Below are 16015 nucleotides of genomic sequence, written 5' to 3' on the forward strand. Positions count from 1 at the left end.
CGATTGACGATATTGGTGTTCTCATGAGATTTCACTCATATTCACATTTGACAATAATTTCTAAATCCACATATGAACAGTTTTTTTTCAAAGTAACTTCAATTTGTGTGCAATGGATGTTCGCCCCGGGGGTATGGTGATTTGCCAAAAAATGCTGGTCTATTTTATCACCTGCATAGAGTCAAGTAACAGCTACTTGGATGGAAAGGTTTATATAACAAAGCCAACAATTTGACAGGTTGGCCTCACTAGAGACTTTTATGCATTACATTAAATCCCAATGCCAGTCCACGGGTGCAGGTAAAGAAATTGAACAGGTAGCAGAGTTTGGATCACAGTATGAACAGTTATTTTATGATGAACTGAGCTGCCTCAAACGCTACATTCACAGGACAAGTTTAAAGAGAGAAGCAGACACTGTTTCCGCAAAGATTAGGCAAATTCCATTAAGCGTACTTGAATACATAATTGTGTCAGTAAAGAATGAAGAAAACAATATGTGTGTAATAGAACCTGTGGAAGTACACAGTACGTGGATCACATTGTCATTGCCAAGAAGGCAAGTGGCAATATTCGCTTATGTATTGACCTAAGAGTACTCAATTGAAATATTATTGTGGATAGATTTCCCCTCTCAAATACTGATGAGACTGTAACAGCACTAGCTAGTGTGAAGTATTTCACCACTCTTGATCTAACATTGGTTTACCATCAGGTTGAGTTACACAATTGTTCCGAAAAACTGACTGCTTTCGTCACATCAGTGGGGCCCTACAAATTTAAAAAGGTGCTACTTGATCAAGTTTCTACTGCCACTGTTTTACAGCGTGTCATGACAAACAATCTGAATGGATTACAAGGTGCACAGTGCTATCAAGACATCCCTTAATTCTTCATAATACAATAGATGAACATGATGCTACGGTATGCTAGGTTTTAGGAAAATTGATGAAAGCAGGTTTAACATTAAAAAAGGATAAGTGTAAGTTTGGTGTTCGAGAAGTGAACTGTTTAGGGCAGCACCCATCTGGTCCATGTTTAACACCCAGGAAGGATCTGGTGGATGTGATTTTAGAGATTAAAAATAACCATGTTATAAGAATGAGCTAGTGTCATTTTTGGGTATGGTAGAGTATTCTAACAAATGTATAAAGGTATATGCGGACAAATCTGCAGGTTTAAAAGCCTTACTTAGCAAGAAGGGAGAATTTCAACAAAGAATGTCGAGGCGTTTTATGCACTAAAAGTGGATTTAAAGAATGCAGCGAATTTACAGGCATTTGTGCAAGGAGATGAGACCTTAATTGTCATGGATGCTAGTTCCTCCTTCTGTTTGTCACAGGATCGATATTATTTTCAATGCGCAGCTGTTTAAAAAAAGAAACTTACTAAGCAGATTCCCCATGCTTTATTGTATAGTATTGTATCTATTCCAAACTCACAAAATGTCTACCATGGTATGTCATGTGTCATTGTCTGAAGAGAGTTGGGCACACTTATGACGTCAAACACCTTTTAAATGTCACTGGGAGTCTTTTCCCAAGGTTGATGAGGCTTATTTTCGAGCCATGGAATGCACCGTGCATTCCACTGAGAGAGTCCTTGGCCAATGTATCTTTTTTATATTCTATTTCCTACCATTCTAAGCAACAGAATGCCACTGCACCACTTCAACATCTGCACACCTTAGGTTGTGAAACAATCTTTTTCCTTTATGTGAGTTGTTCTTTTGTCAATTTCTGGTAATGAATATTTCCTCTTGATTGTCAAAAACTCTACTCCATTTTGAGGTGTTCCTTTTTCCCCATATGTTTTGCTTGTTGCCAATGTAACAGGTGACACTGGAACAAATAGGCCAACAAATCTTGCACATAAGAAGAGTTGTTTGTTGTGACCACCTCAGCCACCGGTCACTGACGCTGCGTCAAATACCAACAATCTGTTGACATTACTACATTCAGTGGTAGAATGTAATGTGGGTTGAAAAGTTTGCTAGTTCCTAAAGTCTAGGAGCAGTTTTACTACAAAGCAGACAAGTGGTAGAATATTGATTACATGTGATTTCCGGTGTTTGAGAAGGTCAGAAGTGAGCTTTTTTTGGGGCTTTAAAGAAGTTAGATATTAAGTGTGGGGAACTAAATTCAAAGTTTGTACTGATCGCAAACCTCTGAAAGAAGGGTTCCTAAAGAAGGAACTAGATCCTGTCTTGTCAAGAACAAGGAGGTGGAAAATTGTTCTTCAAGAGTTTGATTTCTGCATAGAATACATTCCTGGAGTAAAAAATGTATCAGCGGATTGTATGTCTTATTTGGTACCTTGTTCTGACAAAGATGATCCACAAGTCGAGTTTTCTGGAGAAGACACATGTCTAAATTTTGATGGCCTGGAGTAGATGCAGAAGTTGAACGGGCAGACAGAGGGTGTTTGGTATACAGAAAACTCTCCAATCATCTTTAGGATGATGTTGCATTGATATATGTGGGCCATTTAGGTGAAAGCATCAAATACCTGATCTAACTATGTTAATGGATCTCTATTCATGGTGGATAAAACTAGCTTGTGTGCAAGTAATTTCTTCTTCATGAGTAATCATGTTTCTGGAAGAAATTTTCAAATGAGAACATTTTTTTAAATCTGTTCTGTCAGACAATAGCCCACTGTTGTATTAAGGTGAGATAGAACGATATTTTCATTTAATGATATTCAGTTAGCGAGAGTAAATAGCTTTGATTGGGAAAATCTCTGCTTGAGGTTTTTAAAGTAACATCTCCCGGTACCATCCTGTATCCAGGATGGATGAGTTGCAAAAAAGATGTGAAGTTCAAAAAGAGATAGAGAGAGAGAGAGAGAGAGAGAGAGATTTAAAAATGCTGTGAAAACTAAGGATGACAGGATCTGGAATATGAGTCGGGTTGTTGTACTTGATTCAAACCATTCCAAAGCACTGGTAAATGTTAGAAGAGGAGGAGATAAGTCCGTACATGATGCTGGCATAGGCAGTACTACTTTCAGTGATGTTCCCATTGGGCGCAGGGTCAAGTCTGATTTACATATGGCTGGGTCCAAACTGGAATGGCATGGTGAGCATAAAAAAAATTGATTTAGGCCCAGATATCTGTACTGGGGTGAATGTATTAAATTGTTCTGCATTCTGTCCATCAATTGTTCGTTTTGCATTTGTCACCTTCAGTGGCATGGATATACCCAGACGTGGGTCCCGTGCTCTCCATGCCACTGGAGTCAAGCTATCCTGGCTGATGAGGGTTGAAACCCCGGACCAGTCCTAGGATGCTTGTTTCCAGTCCAGGGAGGATCTGGCCTGGCAGTTCAGGCCGGACTGTTCCCATTGGGTGCAGGGTCAAAACTGATTTGCATATGGCTGGGTTCAAACTGGAATGGCATGGTGAGCAAAAGAACGATGGATTTAGGCCCAGATCACTGTACTGGAGTGAATGTATGGCATTGTTCAGTATTCTGTCCATCAATTGTTCTTTTTGCAATAGGCAGAAAGCTCCAGGTTGTGCAAACTCCCAGTTTATCTTCATGGCTAAGTCTGCAATATACTTACCCTATAGTAACAGGATGGTACGGACTCTCCCTTCTCAATACCAGAAGGTGATGATGCAGTTTATGCTCTTATTGACTCCTAAGTAGCTAGTCACTGACAATATTGTGGCTTTTGCACACTCTCTGTCTGTCAGGTTGCCCTTAGGCAAGTAATCCAATCAACTAGTCAATGTACCAACCTTCCCTTTCATCAAGTTAGCTCCTCCTGGAAAATTCTCTGTTCTGCATAGCTCCCTTCAAAGACATATAAGCCTGATATGGAGTGATAATGGCAATCATGAAAGGATTGTGCTCCTGGTTCTGTAGACCTCTACTCCTACATTGGTGTACAGGTATACTTGCTGTCCATCTGATAATGATGAACCATATACTGGCTGTGGACTTACACCATCGAAGCCAAGGTGGGATGCCAGAGTTAATCAGAGGATCTGCCACACTGAAATGCTTGTGTGCTTCTCCAATGCTGAAGAAGCATTGTGTCCTTAATGTTGGACAGATTATACAGGCTACTGCATCCCCAATTAAACAATTGCTGACTAGTTTAGGGTTAATGAGTATTGGACTCAAACTCAGAGCGGCATCTGCTACCATTGCAAAGGGATAATGCAAAAACATGGGAATTGGGTGATGCTTAAGTTCCATCCACGATTAGTGGAATCCTACTCTGGACAAATGTAATGAGCTGGACACCATACTGAACCACTAGAAACACAAATTTTGAGGTGTGTGTCAGGAAGGGTGTAGGTGCAGGCTGGTAAGGCCAAGATTGACATAGCTAGCATACACAAAGGAGAACACCATTTAGTGACGCGCATGGTCAGGGTTCAAATTAACCACTTGATTCATCAGCCCACCCAAGAACCTCACAGCCCATGCACACGCAATATACATAACTCATGTATACATGCCGAGGCTTTATGAAGACAAGTGACCCCTTTTATGGAGAAAGAAGAGACCTTTACTGCAGAGGACATAGGCAGCCTCCCCAAGGGTTTCATAAAAAAAGAATAATTACAATTATTGACATTTTTAACATCATATAGGGCAAATGCATCTTTTTCTTTTCTATGAAAGGCAGTAGGCCTGTTGGTGAGTGCACATAGATGCCTGTCTGTCTTTTGTTCTGTGCTCATGGGTGCCTGTGTGCCTGTTGGTCTCGGTGCATGGCACCCGTGTGTCTTTTAGGTCTGAATGCTGACATTTATGCATGTGTATATGCCTATGGGGTTATGTACATGGATGTTTTCAGGGGAATTGTTTTCTGGACACGCAGATAGTTATGTATGTATATGTTCTTTTTCTGACTGCCGATCCCTGTCAGTCTTATATACCCATCCATTCATTATCTACTGGTTTTTGGTCCATCTGTGTTTGTAGATTTAATGTCTGTGACTGAATATGTATTTGCATGAACCTTCTTGGTCACTGTACGTGTTTTTATGAGTATTATCTGTGTGCAAAGGTACCTGTATATGCATTGGTTTATGTGCATGAATACATGTATGTCTTTAGGTTTATGTGTTTATGTGTCTGTATGCCAGTTGGCCTCTGTGTGTGCAAGTGTGCTGTAAGTTTCCTGCCCTGTGTGTATAAGCGTCTGGCTGCCTCTTGTTCTTTGTGCACATGAACATATATGTCTGTTGGTCTGTGTATTCAAACGAGCGTATACCTGTTGGCCTATATGAATGAATTGCATATACGTGTGAGGTTCTATCCATGGGTGTCTGTAGGTGTGTTTGCCCGTGCGTGAATTATTTTGGGTGAGCGCATATATGTGTGACTTATGTGTCAAGTGTGCATATATGGTTTTCGGATGTAGACTTTTTACGCAAATTCCAAACCAATGTCAATGTATGTTTTTTTTTTACTCAGTCAGCACGATTTGCTACAAATATGATGATGTATTTAAATTTAAATGCATTATTGCCAGAAGATGTGCCTTAAAACAAATATAAAAGTTAAGCGTGGAAATTGTAGAATATGTCATTAAGATATTCTTAACCTTAAACAGCCTGTAACCGTGGCATGAAAGTGATTTTCTTCATTGATCGTTTGTACTATTCTCACCCTTGACCTGTGTAGTTTGTCTACTGCGCAAGCTCTTACAGGACATTGTGGCCACTTTGGCATTCTGCCAACCGCTGAGAAATATTTTAGGCTTTGGGAATTCATTGTTGGTTTAAGTGAGTCATGCTCGTCTTTCTTTCCTTATCTCCTCCCCTTTCAGATAATGTGAAAGCATATTACAAGCGGGCAAAGGCTCACTCCGCCGTGTGGAATGAAAAGGAGGCCCGAGAGGACTTCTTGAGAGTTGCCCACTTGGATCCATCTCTGTCAGGGGCCGTGAAGAGGGAACTGATGGATCTGGGCGAAAGAATGAGAAGAAAGAAGGTGGAAGAGCGGCAAAGATTACAGCAACTCTTCCAAAGACCTCTGCCTGAAAAGGAAGAGAGGCCCACAGAAGAGCAAGATTACAAGGAACTAGAGGAGCATGGGACAGACACAGAGATGCAACGTGCAAAAGGCAACGATTACTTGCAGCATGAAGGTGGAGAAAAGGCCACTGAGGGGCCATCTAAGACAAAACATGATAAAGATTCGCCCGCAGAGGAGGACTTAGGGAGATATAAGGTAGGGAAGGCTGATGAATCTTCTGTGGCGACATGGGAAAGGGCTGGGTACACCACCCAGGAAGCCGATGAAAATTTGAAAGAGGCTGTAGGTGTGGTGAAGGAAGGTGAAACTGATGAACCAGATCGTGATCAACCAGAAAGAGCAGAGTGTGAAATTCGGCATTTAGAGGATGAAGCGTTTGTTGTCCAAAACTCAGAGTCAGGCAGTGAAAATAATGAATGCAAGAACATTGAGAACTGAGAGTAAATTCTCTCTTTTTCTTTTTAATCGCTTGGCTTTTTGATTCAATGAATTGGCTGACTGTGCACCGTCCAGAAAGAGGAATGCCAGAGGACACAAACGTCTATGTTTTAAAGTTTAAAAAAGTGTGTTTATTGGAAATAAAGTAAAAAGGAAACATTCATTTGATGCGTACATTGCAACTTAAGTATACAATTGAACCAACTAAAATAATACATTATATAGAGTGGGGAAGCATGGTTATACATGGTTCAGAATACAAATAATCTAACAATTACATAGGGATAGTGATAGTGTGTAAAAAACATTAATGATAAAAATTAAACTGATATTATCAATAAGAGGAAAGTCAAGGCGGTTGGAGAACTTCTTGTTAATTAGGTGGGCGAGTAAAGGACAATTGTGCAGATTTGTATAAAAAATTGATGACTAGAGACCACATATCTAAACGTTTTATAACAAGTGAGATATGTTGCATATACGTTTTATCCAGCCTGTGGTTATAACAAACTACATACCACCATACTTGAAAAGAGAGTTTAGTGAAATCTTTCCAATTGCTTGTTGTTTGCAGAAACGCAACTGCTAGCAGCAAATCCAGTAATCAGAAATCATATGAAACCATGGTCATCCTAAGGTACATTTCTTAAGAAAAGATTAGTAATGGAGAAATGGTCTGTAGAGTGGAAGATCATGGTGATCTGAATCCAAATGTTTCTCCAAAATTCATGAGGGTCATGTGATGAGTACATGTTTCAAATCTGTATATTCTGAGCAACATGTCCAACAGGTATGAGAGAGTTCTGGGTAAAGCTTATGTAAGATTTCTGGAGATTGAGAGTCTGTTGTAAATATAGAACAGCGTTAGAGGGTTTTTTGCTGCGCTAGAGGATTTTCTAATCTTTATCTATTTGCCCCCCAGAATAAAACAGGCCAAGTAATTCCTAAGTATGTTTCTCAGAATATCTCTGTGACTGTTTTATGTCTACTGGCAAGGGTGGTGTGTAGATGAGAATAAATGGTGGAGACTTTTGGGGCAGTAATTAAAAGATCGCCTAAGTGATGTATGTAGGGTAAGGGAGATAAAAAAAGGTATTAAAATTGAATATAAACAGTAGAGTGTTTTGTAAGAGTTAGTATTTATGTTGAAATTAGGGTGAAAATTCAAAAAGGGCTTCGAGCTTGTACAAAAGATGAAGGTACTTTATGATCAAGAAGTTGTCTAACTCAAATTAAACCATTTTTCTCCAAGTTTTCCAGTAAATAGGTTTATTATTGATAAGTATAAACGTATTATGCCAGATGGTAGAATTAAGAAAAGTATGAGTGTCATTAGTAAAGTAGGGTAGTATAGGTTCTAGTAGTTTACAAGAATACTTGAAGATAGGAGTTCTAAGGGCTTCTTGTTTACGTGTGAATGTGAGGTATTCTTGCTAGAAGAAGGGTGACAAAAATGTTTTTTCAACATCAACCCATAGTTGGGAATATGTTGGGGAATCTAGAAGTCAAAAAGCAGATTGATGTAATAGAAAAGCCTTATGATATTGGGGAAGTCAGGGGAATAAATAGGTTGGGGAGTCTAGAAGTCAAAAAGCAGATTGCTGTAATAGAAAAGCCTTATGATATTTGCAGAAGTCAGGGAAATTTATTCCACTTTCCGATTTAGGACATGTCAATTTTAAAGATGACATACCAGCTTTATTTTGTTCCAGAGAAATGAAGAGAGTATGGAATATTTTTAAAGGTTTTAGCTAATGGAATGTTTGAAATAGTGTATAGAATAATGGGAATTAACCTCATCTTAATAGTATCAAGATGACCCCACCACGGAAGGTGTAAAGGATGCCATTTCCTAATCAAAGATATTAACTTATGTGTGCATTTTTGTATATTTAATGAGACAGATGCTGGAATAGGAGGAGTGACCCACTGACCCAGGTATTTCCTTGGTTGTTGGTTCCATATGAAAGTGGAGGATACAAAGTCTTGTTTAAAAGTGAATTTGTTTAGGGCAATATACCTCAGCAGCTCTTCCCTACCTTGCAAGTGAGATTCACTCTAGACAATATAGATTTTTATAAATTCCTGAACCTGAAAGTTCAGATTACAAAACACCCTGTAATACCTGTTAGACCATCCCTACCCTCCTTGATCAGACAAACGCATAAGGCCGGTCATACAGTATGTAGTCTATATAAAATTCTCCTTCCAAACCCTCGTAAGGCCGACACCCATAACAAACTAAATTGGGAAAAAGAGCTGAACACCAACAATATTATTTTTGACAGGAGACACATACATAAGACTCCTTTTACATATAGGATCTCAGCTCTGCTTTCCCAAACAAAATATATGATTATTAACAGAGCATAACTGGCCCCCCTCTAGACTCCACAAGCTTAATTTGAGTCAAAATCTTACGTGTTAGAATTGTGACCTACATGAGGGAAATCTAGCTCATATGTTATTTTACTGTCCCATCCTACAAACTTACTGGGACAAGATTTTAGATTGCATAAAGCATACTTTCAACATTGAACCCACCAAAGAATTCTCCTACGTAATTCTTGGCTGCCTGGACCCCCTACTAAAAAATGAAATGGTCGATGTCTGTAGGACCTCATGCTCACTTTTGCCTGCAAACTGATTTTTAATAATTGTAACATTTTTAGAGTAATCTGGTATCAGATGTGGCTGGAGTGGGTCACCTTTCTTAGAAGTGCCGAAAATGTCTCACTACAGCTCTCACCATGGCATCTGCCTCTCAGACCGATGTGGGGCTCATTTGGAGTGTAGACCTCACACTACAACCACACACTCTTGACTCTATATAACATCACCTTTCCGTTTGGGGCCTATCCATTGGTTCGTCTCAACCCTGACATCTAACTAATTACCTACTTACTTTTCATATCTAAGTTCTGACAGCTGTTTTCCCTCTGCGTTCATACTGTAAAAATATATTATTCGATTCCCCGCATGAATATAATATTCATTGTACAAAATGCATTACTGCAATGCTATGTCTGTATGTTAATTGCTGAACAAACTATGTATGAACTCATACAACAGTATTAGAACTGACTTTGACGTAGAAATGCGCACAAATCTACCCCTCTATTTTCTCTTCTGTACCCCCTACATACTGGTGTGAATGGTTTATTGCCTACATACTGGTGCAAATTATATATTGCACCCCTTTTAATTAACCTATTTCTGCCACTTTTCTGTAATATACATCTGTAACATGGTTCTGTTCTAAATAAAGAATTACAACATGTTTGTTATTCTTTCTGCAAAACTCATTAAACACTATTTGAAAAAAAGTGAATTTGTTTAGTGGTAATACTTCACATATATCAGTTTTTAATTCATAACCATATAGAGAAGAGTAAGAAGAGACTTCATTAAAAAAGTGGGGAGTGAAGTTTGAGATTGTGAAATAAATAAGATAACATCAGCATATGCCACTAGTTTAAGCTGTTGGTCATTATAGGGAAAACCATAGATATCTTGAGTTTGTCATAACTTAGAAATGGCTCAAATGCTAGATTTAAAAGAAAGAGCAAAGGTGTACAACCCTGCTTTGCAAAGGTGGAGGTGAGTCCATTTGCAAAGATAGCTGCTTGTGGGGATGTGTAAAAAAGGGATATTAAGGTAATCTTTTTTGGTCTAAATCCAAACCATTTGAAGGTATTAAAAATAAAAGGCCAATCAACTCTGTCAAAGGTGTTATCGGAAATACATCTCCCTTTAACAAAGTCTGATTGTTCTTTACCAAGGACTTCAGGAATGACAGACTCCGATCCTAAGATAAAGCTTTTGAGAACATTTTATAATCAATGTTGACAAATGTGATTGGTTTGTAAAGTTTATAATGTTTACAATAGTTCGGATACTTTCCTTATTGCGGAATAAGGCAAATGACAGCATGTGAAAAGGAGCCGGTAGATGTGAAGGTTAAAGAACATGCACCTTAGGAAGAAGTAGGTTTGAAAAATGTGTTAAAAATTAAACTGTTAGGCTGTCTGGACCCCGAGCTTAATCCTTTTTAAGCATCATTAAAGCAGTATGAAGTTCTAGCTATGAAATATCGGATTCTTATGACTCAAGGTCAAGTTGAGTATTAAAAGCTTTTGGGAAAGTGAAAAGATATTGTATAATTGCAAAGTCAGAGGGAGAATTTTCTAGTGTTTTATAAAAGTGAACAAATTCCTTTAGGATGTCTAAGTTTTAATATCTATGATTGATTCAATTATGAGTTTGTTTTTTCTAATATTTAGGTAGTTTGCTAACAATTTGCCAGATTTTTTTTCCACCATAAAACTTTGCACTATATTTTAAGAGGTAAGTGGATGCATTATCTATAGATAGCTTATTAAATCAAAGTTTAGCATTAATAAGGGCTTGTTAACCGTTTTTTGATTTCGAGGTATAATAAGTATGTTCTACATGTTTAATTCTTGCACAAACGTTTTTATTTTTTTGTTAATTTGTGTGTGGGACTACTTTTTCATTCTAGACATATAGCTAATTACCAAGTCACGAGTTGAGGCCTTGAAAGCATCCCAAATAGTGTGGGAAGAAATATCATCTTAAAGTGAAAGTATTCATGAAAGAGGCTGATAAAAGAGAAAGTGAAGGATTTGTCCTGGAGGAGTGAATTATTGAACCTCAATCTTTTGGGCTCGTTGGATTTACGAAGAACATCCAAATAAATAGAGACGGGAGAGGGAGAGTAGGCTATGGCCTTCTGGTCACGCGCCACTCCCCCGCTGATGCTGCCCAGCTCCTCTTGACTGCAGTCTTGTGCTCAGCCATGATGTGATGTGATGTGATGTGATGTGATTGGGTTCTTATATAGCGCGCTACCACTCCAAGGAGTATCTTGGCGCTTCGACTCCTAGTTGTCAAATATGTGCTGAGAGATGATGATGGTGAGTAATCAGACATAGAGAGGGTCATAGCAGCGCTTTATAACCTGATTCCGACAGAGGGTAGATCCAGGTTTTTAGGGCTTTCCTAAAGCTGAGTTCAGTTGTACTTTGACGCAGAGACAAAGGGAGGTTGTTCCAAGCCTTCGCCCCGATGACTGCAAGGGATTTCCCTCCCTTGGTCGTTAGCCTAAATCTAGGGACGTGAAGTAGATTAGTTGTGGATGACCTAAGGGTTCGTTTCGGGTGGTAGGATTTAAAGTACTTCCTCAAGTACAGCGGGCCTAGTTGGTGGTAGGCTCTGTAGGTGATGGTAAGTACCTTAAAAAGAATGCGCTTATGCACCGGAAGCCAATGCAGTGCATCCAGTGCTGCCGATGCCGAGGACTTTCTGGGCAGTTTCAGGACAAGCCTGGCTGCTGCATGCTGGACCATTTGCAGTCTGTGCAGGGCCGATTTATTCAGCCCTGCATACATGAGGCTGCCGCTTCTATCCCACAGTCCGCCAGGCTCACTGATATGTGTGTTTATTTGTTCCCTGATCTCATTTTGTTCTTCTTATTGCTGCTTCTCCTCCTTAGTGCTTTTTTTTCTCCCCAGACCCTCTGTTGCGCCCATTGTCTGCTCCTGACATTTTTTTCCTGTTCCCACCATTCTTGCTCACTGCCCTTCCTGCCAGCCCCTCCCAGGACTACTGATGGAGGCTGCAGCGCAGCAGCGACACCGGTGTGCCATAGATGTGCCAAAGGCAAGCCCATCTGCACCCATCCAAGCATGGACCGCTCCCATCACCAGGATCCCTGGCCCCCAGATTCCCAAAGATACTCCGCCACAGATCTCTGTGCCCTGGACCTTCAATGCAACAACAACTGTTGCCTAGCATCGTCTCACTCCACAGAGGATCCTTTCACCTGCATCCGCTGTGGGTTCACCTCTACCCTAGCACCAACCACCCCGGTGGCAACAACAGCCAAGCCAGCCCTGTTGGCAGACCCCCCCAGAACAACTCAACAAATATGACACGGACGTCTGGGACACCATATCCTCCCTGGCCCCTGACATGACCTTCATTACAACGACCTGGATCACCACCCCATCGGCCCCTGACATTGTCATTGCAACACTCATCGGGTAAACATGAAACACTGTGACCACACCAACAAACACAGAGGTGGCATCGCCATCGTACACAAGGAATCGATCACTAGCACCATCACCAACGACAAAACCACACCAATCATGAAACACATAAACTTCTGGTTCCACACCGACGACAAAACCATCAAAGGCACCATTGCTTACAGACCGCCAGGACCACGTACCGGCCTCAGTGACTCCTTCGCCGAATTCATCACCCCGCTCTCCATTGAGTCCGAAAACGACATCTTCCTGGTAGACGTCTGCTTCCACCTGGATGAGCCCATCAACCAGTGGCGGCTGGGGGACTTTGAAAGTGGTATGCCGTAAATGCTGAATATTCTGGTACGAGAGCATCTGTTCCAAAGGAGATTCAAAGGGATTCTTCACAAAACTAACTCAAATGTCTATGTGATACTGAGAGCTCACGCACACATTAAGGGGCATCACAGTATCACAAGTGGAACAATAACTTATCACAAGAATCCATCACTCAGTTCCTGCAGGTAAACTGCCACATCACACATCACAACAAGAACCTTTCCCACCACCCATCACCCTGGCCTAGAGACATGCAGAAAAATACTCCACGTTCATTGTCAAGGCACAGGGCTGTCACCATGACCAAACCTCTGACAACCCTTCCTACACAATGCCCTGCACTGTAACGAGGAGACTTGATTCTAATGCTACAGCTTTAAACTTCTTCTCTTGGGGGCGTGGCCAGGATGGCGACGGGAGAGGACGCATTCTTCTATGCTCCGGCCGGTCGCCTCCCAAGTCAGCACAGAGCCGCCCCTCCGGGGTGCAAAATAGCCTGAGGTTCTGCTGATATCAAGCACGGAACGCTCCGGACCTGCTCTGAGCCCGGAATTTTGACGGAGGGAGCAGTTGGGGGCATCCTCTCGAGACCGCTGGGAGACGGCTCCGGCGTCCCGGGAAGGGGAGGCCCCAACAACGGGGTGGTACGCGGTGCGGACCATCGAGGCCTGCATCTTCTGTCCTGGCCTCCACAGAACAAGCATCATGCCCGTCGGCCCATCCGAAACCAGGATCTCCTCTGGCGATGGAGCCTTTGGATGGGGCAGGTGCCGGAGCTGAGGCCGGGGCCCGCACTGCCCCCAGAGCCGTGAAGGTGAGGTAGTCTGCTAGGGGTTACCCAAGCAACCTGCGAAGCCGCATCGGCAACCCATAGAGTCTGCCACTTGGAGCGGGTGGAGTGCTGTCTGTGGCCTGGTCGCTTTGCCACCAGACCGGGCCGCTCAGATCCCCGGCCTGCAGTGGGCAGTGGCCCCATCGTGACAACAAGCAGTGCGGCCATGGCCTAGGCGAGGCCACGGCTTCAGAAGGCGTGCCCTGTAGCTGCCACTGCTCCCACACGCCGGATCAACGGACCAGCGTGACCCACCCCCCACCGCATTGATCATTCTCTGCCTATCGAGAGGGGCCACCTAAAAGACACAGGGCCTGGTAGACCTATGATAGCAAGTGGGGGACTGGCAGCAACTGCAAAGGCGACATACTATGAACCTGGAGGGAGCTGCGGGTCTCATGGCACACAGCTCGACTGTTTTGGCCAGTGCTCAACGCTCTGCCACATATTTGTAGCTTGTCTGGCGCCCCCCTCTAGCCGATGCCAGAACCGCCATTTGCAGCACAACAACTTGCAGGCCACAACCGGGCCCACAACAGAGGCCCGCCTCGCCCCCAGAGCACTGGAGAGAGGGGGACCTGGACTGGACCTTTAAGACAGCTCAGGAGCTTGAACAGGTGTGTGGAGAGGCCTAACACCGGACCCAGATGGAGTGTCCCTGGCAGCCTGGGAGTATTGTGGATACATCGGCCTGCGCGGATCCCCAGCCTGGTGTGGACGGCGGGCCTGCCGCCTTACTGTGATGCGCACCCGGGGCCTGGGCGTGGTTGTGGCTTTGGGACTTGAGCCCTGATTCTTACTTTGAGTGCCGCATATGGGGACAGGATTAGAGTGGCCTCTTCTGGCCAACGGCCTTCACGCTGCAGACTGGAACTAGCTGCCCTGGTGGCACAGAGCCTCAGGAGAGCCACCAGCCGGGAGAAGATCGATTAAGGGAGACGTCGCTAACACACAGTGGACCCACGGCATACAAGGTGAGAGGCTTGTATGTTTTCAACGGGGTGCGCCTAAGCAGCTGAAGCGGATGGGCCCAGCTACCACCCCACCTGTCTAGTGAATGACTGGCCTCTACCCTTCACGCACAGAGCTGAGGCATACCCAAATATCACCTCCAAACACGGCGAGCACATGATAGTGGTACAGGGAAGTGAGAGCCAACATTTTATTTAAGCTGGAATACCCACATTGCCACAAGTGGAAGGAGTCCTACGATCTCATCGCTGCACGCACTCTTCCGCTCTGAAGGGCAGCTGCCTCCCGTTGAATGACTTGCGTCTCCCGGGACGACCCGCTTACTACTCGACCTCACGCTGAAGTGCGCCTGAAGAGATTGGAGGAGCTTGTCCAAACCCAGGAATGCCAAGGTGAAACCCCTGAAAGACATCTTCGGCTGCTCGCAGTCCATCCCCAACATGGCTACTGCACCACCAGATGCAGAGACCCAAGCAGCCCACGACTCCTGGTGACGAGCCCATCACGAAATCTTTCCTGGAATCCTCTTCCTCACTCTCATGGAAGATATCCAAACAGTGAAAAACGAATTTGCCGCGGAAATCAAAGTAATACGTTGAGATGTCGACAGCGTTGGGGAGCGGGTGGCCATACTTGAAGAGAAAAGTGATGCCACAGTAATGGATTTGACAACACTTCAACAAAAAGTAATCAGACTGCAAGACCAGAAACGTAGACCAGCAGATGCACCTGGAAGATATTGAAAACCGATCCCGCAGACATAACATTCGGATCCGTGGAGTGAGGACTTCGGATGACACCCAGGATCGGTTCGCCTTTGCAACCGGTCTCTTCAGGCACATCTTGGGAGACTCCCATGAGGAGGACATCGTTCTGGACAGAGCACATAGAGTGGGTCCGCCTCATGGCCCCAACGCCCCACCGGCGGACATCGTGGTGTGCATCCAGGTCTTTAAGACCAAGGATTCTATCCTCTCTAAGATGAGGATCCTCCACCCTATCTCATTTCAGGGACATTTCCCAGTACTGTACCAAGACCTAGCTTTGATCACATTACAGCGACGTCGGCAGTTTCGCCCTGTTACGGACCATCTACGACAACAGGGAATCTCGTACTCCTGGGGGCACCCTTTTCGCCTAATCTTCCATTACAATAGCAAACTCCACCAACTTTGTTCTTTACTGGAAGCTTGCCGCCTGTTGGGCCTGACGCCGCCAAGTGAGGAAGACTACGCCGGTAGCTTTGGCACGGATCCTGAGATCTCTCCATCAGGATGGTGACGACAAGGCAGGAGACGGCGCCCTCGGGACCCACCCGCTTCAGAAATCGTCCGAAGCCAACAGGAAGCACTGACCGTGGCAACAGAGGCCCTCGCTG

The 16015-nt window shown here is 43.4% G+C and overlaps 1 protein-coding gene across 4 annotated transcripts in view; it reads left to right on the top strand.

The window, feature by feature from the left end:
- Window positions 1-6604, top strand: part of LOC144829349 (aryl-hydrocarbon-interacting protein-like 1) — a 224476-nt gene extending 217872 nt beyond the window's left edge. For all 4 annotated transcript variants that reach the window (XM_078688404.1, XM_078688405.1, XM_078688403.1 and 1 more), the window contains exon 6: window positions 5795-6604. In XM_078688404.1, the coding sequence (XP_078544530.1) occupies window positions 5795-6441 (647 nt within the window). In that variant the 3' untranslated portion in view covers window positions 6442-6604. The remainder of the gene's footprint in view (window positions 1-5794) is intronic.
- The last annotated feature ends 9411 nt before the right edge of the window (window positions 6605-16015 follow it).

This window comes from Lissotriton helveticus, chromosome 4_1 (genome assembly GCF_964261635.1).
Source record: "Lissotriton helveticus chromosome 4_1, aLisHel1.1, whole genome shotgun sequence".
Classification (NCBI taxonomy): domain Eukaryota; kingdom Metazoa; phylum Chordata; class Amphibia; order Caudata; family Salamandridae; genus Lissotriton; species Lissotriton helveticus.